General features: G+C 40.6%; 1 protein-coding gene across 1 annotated transcript in view; it reads left to right on the top strand.

Moving 5' to 3' along the window:
• The first annotated feature begins 6,343 nt into the window (after nt 1-6,343).
• Nucleotides 6,344-11,412, top strand: part of HSDL2 (hydroxysteroid dehydrogenase like 2) — a 40,358-nt gene continuing 35,289 nt past the window's right edge. Inside the window, exon 1 of the mRNA XM_020972452.2 lies at nt 6,344-6,808. Coding sequence (XP_020828111.1) covers nt 6,792-6,808 — 17 coding nt within the window. The 5' untranslated portion in view covers nt 6,344-6,791. The remainder of the gene's footprint in view (nt 6,809-11,412) is intronic.

Genomic DNA, 11,412 nt, shown 5'->3' with positions numbered 1-11,412 from the left:
TCTGTGAGCTTTTTGGTTTTATTTATTTTTGTTTTGTTTTGGGGGGGGTTGTTTGTTTTTTTTGTTTTGCCTAGGCAATGGGATTAAGTGGCTTGCCCAGGGTCACACAGCTAGTAAGTGTTATGTGTCTGAGGCTGGATTTGAACTCAGGTCCTCCTGAATCCAGGGCCAGTGCTCTATCCACTGTACCACCTAGCTGCCCCATCTCTTTGGTTTTATTTTTTAGAGTTAAGTTGGTGTATAACCTCTGTGGCTTTTTGGTCAGAGTTTACAATTGGTGTAATAATCTCTGTGGCTCTTTGGCTGATTTATCTTTATTTTTTTGGAGTTAATAGTTGGTGTACAACCTCTGTGAACTCTTTGGTATTTTCAGAATTAACAATTGTTGCATAACCTCTGTGGCTCTTTGGTCATTTATTTTCAGATATGATAACATAAGTAAAACATAAATAATAGTGCAAGATATATAGTTGAGAACTTGAGTGCATGGTAAAAACTATAGGACTTTAGAAGAAGAAATGTTCAAAAGGAGCTAGAGTCGAAAGCTTCATGGAAGAAATGATACTTGAGCAAGGTCTTGAAGGATAGGTAGAGTTTGCCTAGGCAAAAATTAGAGTGATTTTTAAAAATGATTCAGGTCTAGGAATCAGCAAGGGATATTCAGGATCCAGTGAATAATAGTAAGCAATAAGGAAAATTAGTTTGGGACCAAATTGTGGAAGTCTCCTCCCTCCCCCATTAAAATGTAAGCCTCTTTTGAGCAGGGTTTATTTCATTCATTATATTTATATCCCTGTTATTGCTGTTCAGTTGTGTCCAACTCTTTGTGACCCCATGGACCATCACATGCCATGCCCTTCTATCCTCCGCTGTCTCTCAAAGTCTGACCAAATTCATGTTCATTGTTTCCATGATAATATCAGTACCTCATCCTCTGCTGTCCCCTTTTACTTTTGCCTTCAATCTTTCCCAACATCAGTATCTTTTCTAATGAGTCCCATCTTCTCATTATGTGACCAGAGTATTAAAGCTTCAGCTTCAGTATTCAAACTTCCAGAGAATAGCCTGAATTAATTTCTTTAGGTATTAACTGATTTGCTGACCAAAGGACTCTTAAAAGTCTCCTCCAGAACAATTTATTCTGCAGCACTAAGCTTTCTGTATAGTACAATTCTCACAGCTATACATTGCTACAGAGAAAACAATAGCCTTGAGTGTATAGACCTCTGTTGACAAGGTAATGTATGTATCTGCTTTTTAGTATGCTGTCCAGTTTGCCATAGTTTTCCTTCCAAGGAGCAAATATCTTTTAATTTCATTGCTGTCTGCAGCGATCTTTGAGCCCAAGAATATACAATCTGATACTGCTTCTATTTCTTCTTCCTCTCTTTGCCAGGAAGTGATGAAACCAGTTGCCAAGATCCAAAGGGTTTTTTTTATGTTAAGCTTCAAATCAACTTTTATACTCCTCTTTCACCCTCATCAAGTGGCTTCTTAATTCTTCACTTTTTGGTTGCTTAATAAATCCTTGTGTAACCTACAGCTCAAATTTATTTGTATGGGATTCTCCTTATTGGTGGAGATTGATTACACAATGCTTTGCTTATTTGAGGAACAGAGATGTCAAGAGCTTGGGGGAAGAAAGAGCCTGGTCTTTTGGCTTCTGGGTTTTGATAAAGAGTACATGCAGTTCCAGAATCTCTGCATGTCTCTATCCTCAGTTTATTACACAATAGACTTTAGGAAATATTCCAGGGTGAAATCTAGAACTCTTTAGTTGATTCAAGATAGCTACTCCCAATGGGAGAGCTCATTCACTCCAAGCTGGTATATACTCATCTGTATGCTTTCTCTGATTTCTGTTTGCACTCCACTGGAATAAATGGGTTTATTTGCTATCTGTTGTCTTAGAGGAAATGGCATTTGGTGGGGAACCAATCTTTGGATATACAGTTTGGTGCACTACTTCTCTGCTAAAGATAGCAATCAGGAACTCAGCTTGAACTTAAAAATTATTTCCCTTAAACTAACAATATTTGGTGGGGGCAGAAAGATGTAATCCTAGTCTGGTACCCATTCTCTAAGAAGAGCAGAGTGGTCAGCCTTTGGTGCCAATCTCCTGCTTCTCTTCTTGGTGGGAACAATGTCTTCCTTCAAAAAGGGTGGGTGGAAGAGACTCTAAAAATATCTATTCATGTTTTCCTGCAAGCCAAATCTAAACTGGCCTATATGGATATAGCCTAAATGGGCAACACACATATACCTCCTTACACTTGATTGATTGAAGGAACTTGGACTTTATCATTAGGCTCATAAGGAAACATTAAAAGGATTTTATCCTCTTCATTCCTCCATGACTGCAACCTAGGTGTCATCCTCAACTTGTCACTCTTGCCCACTACCCCTTCACCATTGTTAATGTTGCCAAATTTTGTATATTCTACATTCATAATATCTCTAGCATAGTCTTTATTCTCTCCCAAAACACTGCTACCACGTATATTGTGAAGCAGCTTATAAATTAGTTTCGGTTTGGAATGGTTTAGAAATGACACAGAGTCTCAAGTTTGATTTATATATGTGTATAGTAAAAGTATTTATTATTAAAATAGTAAAATAGGGTTGGGGTTAGTAAGTAAAATAGGGTTAGTAAGTCCCAATAGTTACAGCATAAGTCTCAATCAGTAATAACTAAAGTCTCAATTGGTATAAATCTCAATAATTACAACTTCAGTCACAATCAGTATCAAATTATACCATAATCAATCATCACGAGGCTGGGGAGTCCCAGGTCAGCCCACAGAGTCCCAGTAGGAAAATCCTAGGCTACATGTCCGTACCACAGGGCAAGACTCCAAAGATGACTTAAGACTATCTGCCTTTAGTAGCTCCTTCTAATAAAGAAGGCAGTTAGCCAAAAAATACATGATCTGTGGGAAAGGAGCTGCTCTCAAAATATCCTTGAGAGTATTCCTGTTTATGAATATCTGGTTCCTGGAGGGGTAGCCAGCCTTTCCTGGGAGCAAATACCATGAACTCCTTCAACATCTAGCTAGGAATAAGATTAACATGAAAAAAGGGTCGGGGTCAAACTGCAGGCATACTGAGTGAGGTCAGAATGTCTTTTTGAATTCATTCATCTAGATCATCACCCTGGTAACAGGTCCTTATCATCTCCTACTTGTACTTTTACAATAGCCTTCAAGTTGGTCTTTTGCCTCAGGTCTCTCCCTGACTCCAGTCCAGTTTCTTTTCTACTGTTAAACTCATCTTCCTAAAGCATAGATCTGACCATGTCATCCCTCATCTTCCTCCCACCCCAAACACTCCACCCCATTCAATAATTTCTAGTGGCTTCCTATTACCTCTAGGATCAAATAAAAAACCTCTATTGGGCATATAAAGCCCTTCATAACCTGCCCCCTCTTACCTTTCCAGTCTTCTTATACCTTCTCAACTCCATATAATCTGTAAACCAGTGACACTGGCCTCCTTGTTATTCCTTGTATTCCTCTGTGAACTTTTACTGGTTGTCCCCCATGCCTGCAATGCTCTGACTCTTCATCTCATCTCTTGGCTTCCCTAGCTTCCTTCAGGTCCCAGCTAAAATTTTACCTTCTATAAGAATCCATCCCTTATTCCCTTTAAATGCTAGTTCCTTCCCTCTGTTCATTATCTCAAACTAATCTGTATATGGCTTGCTTGCATATAGTTATTTGTATGTTGTCTCCCCCCTTAGACTCTGAGTTCTTTGAGAGCAGAGACAGATTTTAACCTTTCTAGGCATTCCTAGTGCTACAGTGGAAAGAGCACTGACTCGAAGAGTCTGGGTTCATAATCTCATCCCTCAGTGGGATGTCCCAGTGAAGACTTCTCAGTGTAATTAAGGTTTGGGATAAGACTATCCTAAATCTGGTAGTAAGTTGAAGAGGTAGGATAGGGTTAAGTATAGATTTCTGTAAGTTCTTTTTTTAGTGCCATATATCAGTAGTTAAAATTTGTCTAGTTGTTAAAGCTTAGCCTATCTTTTAATCTGATTCAGATGCACCTTTGCCCCTTGCCCTAAAAGAATCTGGCTTCCATTTGTCTACAGACAAATGTCTACAGAAAACTCTTAAAAGGTTCCTTATCTACTCCCCTTATCTCCCTTTGAAAGGACCTTACTCTGATGCCTTCCAGTTCCCTCCATTATCTATTCCCATTGTCTGTTCAATCTCTCAGACCTCCCAATACATGTGTAAACTATCTTTCTGTCATGGTGGCCTGGCTCCACAGTACTACATCTATCTTGACTGCACATTTTTAATTGCTTCTTTGACATTATCTCAAACAAACTAAGAAATGTAGAGAAGTATACTATTTCCTTTGTTCTATGGTAGAGTCTCAAGAGTGATGGACAGCTGGTGGGAGGGGGAATTTACCTGTTAGGAATATTTAACCTGGCTTTCTGCTTCTGTGTCTTTGTCTCCCCTCATCAGAGTATACCGGTGGAGGGACACCCAAATCTCGAGATTTGAAATAATAAATCAACTTTCCGTTTCTCCTTGGATACCTCTGTGCTTTGTTTTTTAATTTGAGTGGCATCCTACACATCTCTATGCTTGTATGATCTTTGTCAAGTAGCTTAAACTCCATGTGCCTTAGTTTCCACATCTATACAATGAAGTCCTTTTTAGTTCTACATTTATGATCCAAAGGCAGAATACGACATAGAATGTCATTTAACTTTTGGTGGACTATCTCTATTACCTAACAAAACAGTCCACTGGTGGTTGTTTCTATTTTTTTTTAATGTTCCCCAAATTTGCTTCTTCATGTGTGGGACAGAGACCACTTACTCAAAAATAAAAACAAAAACTTAGATACCTTGAAAGTAGAAAGGAGTTTATTGCTTTCTCATGAGAAACGGTGCCACACCTGGTTGCCATTGTCGGCCAGGAGAGTACAAATTGGTGAGCAGAAAGGAAGCCTTACTTACACCCTAATTTGAACTCCTCCTCCATAACCCCCATTCCCCTTATCCCATTGTCTGGGCTTTCAGTAGACACAAGCTATTCACAAAAATCTAGAACAAAGGTAGTTACACAAGTTTGCCCAGAGACAAGAAAAGGCTAGAAGTTTTGCAAGGGCAAGCAGTTCAAGGTTGGGGGTAGGGCTATTCTTTTTGCTATGTGCTTAACTGAGCAGTGGGAGGGTTTTGAAAGCAACAATCAAGAATCGTTAACAAGAACTATTGACTCTTTGAGGAGGCTTCACTTCTGAGAGATCATCTCTCACATTCACAATTTCTATCTATTTGGGGGATACAGAGTGGGGGTGAGGGTATTCCTGGACCTCATTTCATTGAGGTGGAGAACTCCCATCATAGAAAACGTGTTTATGTACTTCTGCAGTGACCCAGAATTCATCTATTTCTGTCACGACAGCCTTTCAAAACCTTGAAGGCAGCAGTCAAATCTCTTATCTTCCCCTCTCCTCTTCTCCAAGCTGCAAAACTGTCATTTCCTTCAACTCTTCTTCATATGATATGGTTTCTAAATCCAGTATCTTGGATGCCCTACTCCAGACACCCTCTAGTTTGTCAATGGGTTTCCTAAAAGTAATTGAATTTCAGAGCTGGAATGGAACTTAAATTACTCCCTTTTGGCAGTTGGGGAAGCTAATGGACCCTTTCTCAGACTATGCCTAAAATAAAATAAAGGAAACCAATTATATTGAGATAAGTTATCAAAAATTACATATTTTTTAAAGCCCACAAACCCTGGATTAAGAATCCCTGCACTAGACCAACTCTTCTTTTTATAGATGAGGCAATGGAGCCTAGCACCGGGAACTGAAGGCAATCATGCCTTCAAAGCACGGTACCCCTTACTCTACACAACCTAGAGTATTTTCCTTTCCCAGGCCTCTCTCCCGTTCTCCTCACTCTTCCTTTCTCTTTTTCCACTCTACCCCAACATAGTGTAGTCTTCTACTATGACCATGACCTTGACCTTAACCTGTCCTTTTCTACCCTCTCTAGAGAAAGAAAATGGGGAGAAAGAGGAAGAGGCGAAGCTGTGGGTGGGGCACGCAAGGTAACAGGGATCCTGGCGCCCCTCATCGCGCGCACCCGTACGGGGCAGCCTACACGTCCGGAACGTGGACGTCAGTAGGAGACCGATTGTTCAGGTAAGTTAAGTGCCCGCGCGACCAGGGGCGGTGCCAGAGAGGACGGGGCCTGCCTCGCGAGGCGCGCGCTAGCGGGTGGGCTGGCCGGGCCGGCCGGGCGCAGGGCCCACGGAGCCAGCCGTAGACCGCTGGGGGACGGATTGACGCATGCTCCTCCCCCTGGCCAGGGAGCGCGAGCCTGGGCCGAGTGGGGTGGCTCGCGGGCTCCCGCTGCTGCAGCAGATTTAACATCGTCATCCTGGCTGTGAGAGTCTTGTGATTTTTGTACAGGGAAAGGCGGCTGCGGGACTTATACTTAAAGGTCACACACCCTCCTCACCTCCACTCTCCTCAAGTTTATCTCCTGTCACTCCTAACCCCAGGAGCCCCAAGCCGAGCTCCGCTCGTACCGAGCTCTAGAGCCCGACTCCTTGCCCTTCTCTGGTCGCAGCCGCCGCTGCCGAAGCTGCCACGCGCCGCCGCCGCCGCTGCTGCTTCTCCTCCTCCTCCTCCTCCTCTTCCTCCTCCTCGGTTGCGGCCACTTCCGCCTGAGCTGGACGACCCGAGCTGCTGCCGCTGCTGTCCAGGAGCCTCCATAGGCCCTCCACTGCCCTGTGCCGCACGCCAGCCTCACGGGAAGCATGTTGCCCAACACCGGGTAAGGGCCCGAGCGTGGGGCAGGGGAGACGGCAGCCGGACCCTCTTCATATCCCCCACCTCGACACGGCCAGAACGCAGAGACACACAAATGGACACAACACAGAAATACACGCGGAGACACAAAGACGCAGTGCACATGGACACTACACAGAGAGACAATACACAGCACAGAGACACGATGCACATGGAGACACACAGACAGCTCGAATCAGCCAGACCCCAGACACACACCTGGCCTGAACACCCTCCAGACCCCTCCACTCCCAATAAATGGAGATAAACACACAACACACGTAACAACTGGCCTGACCTCTATAATTCCCTCACACACACACCCCTTTGTCCCCTTCCCCTCAAAGGAGGGCTTTTTCACAAACACTCATATCCCCTGGTCCCTTCCCCTCTAATGCGAAGGTGACTTTTTACAAAGCTCCTGCCCTACCTGGAGTGACAGGGGCCCTCTCTACAAGCATTTTCCCTCAATCGGGAGTGATTTTTTTTTTTGCAAACACCGTTTCCGTGTCCGTCTTTTTACAAGCCCACTGTCCCCCAAATAGAAGTAACTTTTTACAAGCCTCCTCAAATGAGGGTGACTTTTACAATCCCTTGCTTCACCCCCAAACGGTAGGGACTTTTACAATAATGGGGGGAGTGGAGTGACCCTTACAATTCTTTCCCCTTCTCGAATGACTTGTATCCCACCGGAATAATTTACAATCCCTGACCTCCAAACGGAAGTGACTTCTGCCGCAAAAATCTCCACTTTAATACATTTTTACATGTCCTCTTCTCCAAAAGGGAATCCTGTGTACAGCTTTTTCTTCGCCCCAAACTATAAACTGAAGTCACTTTTAACATCAACTTGAGGGGTACTGCCAGGAAATCAAGGAGCTAACTTCTTACAAAAGGTCTTGACAGGAGGAATGAAGGGGAGCAGGGCTTAAGTGCTGCTTGAAACTTTCACTCAAAGTGATAAAAGTTTAAATTCGAATTCAGAGGACAAACTTTTTTAAAGAGACATTTCCAGGGACATCCTTCTCTATGTTTTGGGGGCCCTCTCCCATTTTGGGGGCTTTCAAGACCTTTCTGTCAGTATTCTTCGTGATCTTGGCTGCATAACCTCTTTGCCTTCCCTCCCCCTCCCCTCAGGAAAGCTTTGAGAGATCTTTAATTAGGCGAAAGTTTACTATACTTTACACACACACACACACACACACACACACACACACAACACACCCACCCCCTTTGTGAGATCTTCATTTAGGTGAAATTTTACTATAAACACACAACTCTCTTCCTCTCTCTCTTCACTCTCTCTCTTTACTCTCTCTTCACTCTCTTCATTATGATCTCTTTTTTGTCAGGCCTTGTTTCTCCCACAATTCCAGAATGTCACATTTGGAAAAGACCTCAGTGGACATCTAGTCTAACCTACTAGTTTCAATCATTCAGTTCTTAAATAGTTAAAAAAGTTATTTTTTCTGAAGTTATTTTTTTTAAATTCTGTATTATAAAACATTTAAGCTTTAGATATTGTGCCTTTGACCTAAATATTTGAAGTGCTTATGTTATTGTTAAAATACTGTAATTATGAGATACATTATAAACAACTAGCTCTAATTTACTTTTTATTATCTTAACCAAGTTTCACAAACATTCTTGTTTTTAGCTTGAAGTTTTAATAATTTTCTGCCTGTGTTGATAATTACTACTAATTTCTCTTGGAACATGGGAAAGGTTTGTCAGTTACATAGACTAGTTTATTAGGTTTGTAGACTATAATAACCTGTAATACTTTTGTATGCTGTTTAAAACTTTTATTTGGTTAGGACCTGTGATTTCATTAGTGCAAGGCAACTCTTCAAGTATGGAAGCTTCCACACTTTGTCTGAAATTTACAGTGAATCTTGGAGCACTGAAAATTTGAGACTTGGCTGATGCTCACTAACTAGTATATTTCAGGAATAGTACTTGAACTCAGGTCTTCCTGATCTCAAAGGCTAGCTCCCCATCCCCCAACTATCTCTGTTTCTCTTGGTTAACATTATTAACTTTTAATTTATATATTTCATTTTTACAATTACTAATGACTGTTTTGAAATATTTGAATTTTTCATAGCTAAACAAGTATTTATACTTTCCCTTTTAAAAAGGTAGTCTAATACTTTTATTGCATTTATGCATATCATCGAACTATAGATTAGATGTTTCACTTCTCTGATGACAGGAAAATTTAGAATTTGGAACTGAGAAATTATGAAGGAGGAGAGTAAGCACAAGAACCAGTTCTAGAAACTTTGTCCTGAAACTGCTTTGATGAACCCCTGTGCTGCTTTTACATTCTATATAGAATAATTCAGAATTCTTATGTTTTTACAGAGTAGAAACAGATTAATAGAGTTTTACAATGTAGAGACACTTCAATAAATGGCTGTTTCTCATAAGTGAGCTAAGAATATGTCACAAAGGGAGCACTTGTTATCTAAGCAACTGTTAGCAAACAGAATGTACCCAAGTGAAGACAGAATGTTAATTCATGGGTTAAAGTAATAACACTTTGAGTTGAGACTTTAAGAAAAATATAAATAAATAAAACTCTGCTTTCATTTAACTAAAATTTGTTAATTTAATTTTTTTGAACACATTGGGAAATGTTAGGCCTATTATCAATTAGTCAAAAAACATTCAGTAAGCCCTGTTATATAACAGGTACATTTTTTTTCTTTTATTAGTGTCCTTTTTTAAAATTTTAATATAAATTCATTTATTTTTAGTTTTCAACATTTACTTCCACAAGATTTTGAGTTCCAAATTTTCACCCCATCTTGCCCCTCCCCCCACCCCAAGATGGCATGCCTTCTGAATACCCCTTTGTCTAGTCTGTCCTCTCTTCTATTTCTCCCCCCTTCTCTTATCCTGTAGGGCAGCATCGACTTCTGTACCCCATTTCCTGTATTTCTTATTTCCCAGTTGCATGTGAAAACATTTTTTTAAACATATGTTTTTAAAACTTTGGGTTCCAAATTTTTTCCCTTCCTCACTCCCCACTCACCCTCACTGAAAAGGCAAGCAACTCAATATAGGTTATACACGTGCCGTTATGCAAAGCACTTCCATAGTAGATGTGTTGTGAAAAACTAACTCTATTTCCCTTAATTCTATCCTGCCTCCCCCCATTTATTCTGTTCTTTCTTTTGACCCTGTCCTTCCTCAGAAGTATTTGCTTCTGATTACCCCCTTTCCCAATCTGCCCTCCTCACTAGTCCCATTCTCCCCCTGTTTTCCTGTAGGGTAAGACAGATTTCCTTACCCAATTGAATGTGTATGTTATTCCCTCCTTAAGTCAAATCCTATGAGAATAAGATTCACTCATTCCCTCTCACCTTCCCCCATTTCCCCTCCACTGTAAGAGCCTTTTCTTTTCTGGGTTTTTTTTTTGTGAGATACTTTACCCGTTCTATCTCTCCCTTTCTTCTTCTCCTAGTGTAATCCTCTCTCATCCCTTAATTTTATTCTCCCGATATGACCCCTTAATCTTCAACTTACCCTGTGCCCTCTATCTATCTATCTATCTATCTATCTATCTATCTATCTATCCATATAATTTTTCCCCCTCCAACTTCCCTGATACTGACAAAAGTCTCATGAGTTATAAATATCATCTTTCCATGCAGTAATGTAAACAGTCCAACCTTAATAAGTCTCTTATGATTTCTTTTTCCTATTTACCTCTTCAAGTTCCACTTGAGTCTTGTATTGAAAGTCAAATTTTCTGTTCACTCTGGTCTTTTCATCAAGGAATGCTTGAAAGTCCTCTATTTCACTGAATGACCATTTTTTCCCCTGAAGGATTATACTCAGTTTTGCTGGGTAGTGATTCTTGGTTGTAATCCTATCTCCTTTGCCCTCCAGAATATTATATTCCCTGCCCTGTGGTCCTTTAATATAGAAGCTGCTAAATCTTGTGTTATCCTGATTGTGTTTCCACAATACTTGAATTGTTTCTTTCTGACAGCTTGTAATATTTTCTCCTTGACCTGAGAACTCTGGAATTTGGCTACAATATTCCTAGGACTTTTCCTTTGGGGATCTCTTTCAGAGGAGATCAGTGGATTCTTTCAATTTCTATTTTGCCCTGGTTCTAATATCAGGGCAGTTTTCCTTGATAATTTCTTGAAAGATGATGTCTAGGCTCTTTTTTTGATCATGGCTTTCAGATAGTCCAATAATTTTTAAATTCTCTCTCCTGGATCTATTTTCCAGGTCAGTTGTTTTTCCAATGAGATATTTCACAGTTTTTCTATTTTTCATTCTTTTGGATTTGTTTTACAATGTCATGATTTCTCATAAAGTCACTAGCTTCCGATTTCTCTATTCTAATTTTTAAGAAGTATTTTCTTCAGTAATCTTTTGGACTTCCTTTTCCATTTGGCCAATTTTGCTTTTGAGGGCATTCTCCTCATTGGCTTTTTGGACCTCTTTTGCCATTTGGATTAGGTTATTTTTTAAGGTGTTGTTTTCTTCAGTATTTTTTGGGTCTCCTTTAGCAAGCTGTTGACTTGTTTTTCATGATTTTCTTGCATCACTCTCATTTCTCTTCCC

Source organism: Phascolarctos cinereus, unplaced genomic scaffold (genome assembly GCF_003287225.1).
Source record: "Phascolarctos cinereus isolate Bilbo 61053 unplaced genomic scaffold, phaCin_HiC Scaffold_4;HRSCAF=312, whole genome shotgun sequence".
NCBI classification, from domain to species: domain Eukaryota; kingdom Metazoa; phylum Chordata; class Mammalia; order Diprotodontia; family Phascolarctidae; genus Phascolarctos; species Phascolarctos cinereus.
Note: the sequence above shows the minus strand (reverse complement) of the source record. Positions and strands in the feature narration are given on the sequence as shown.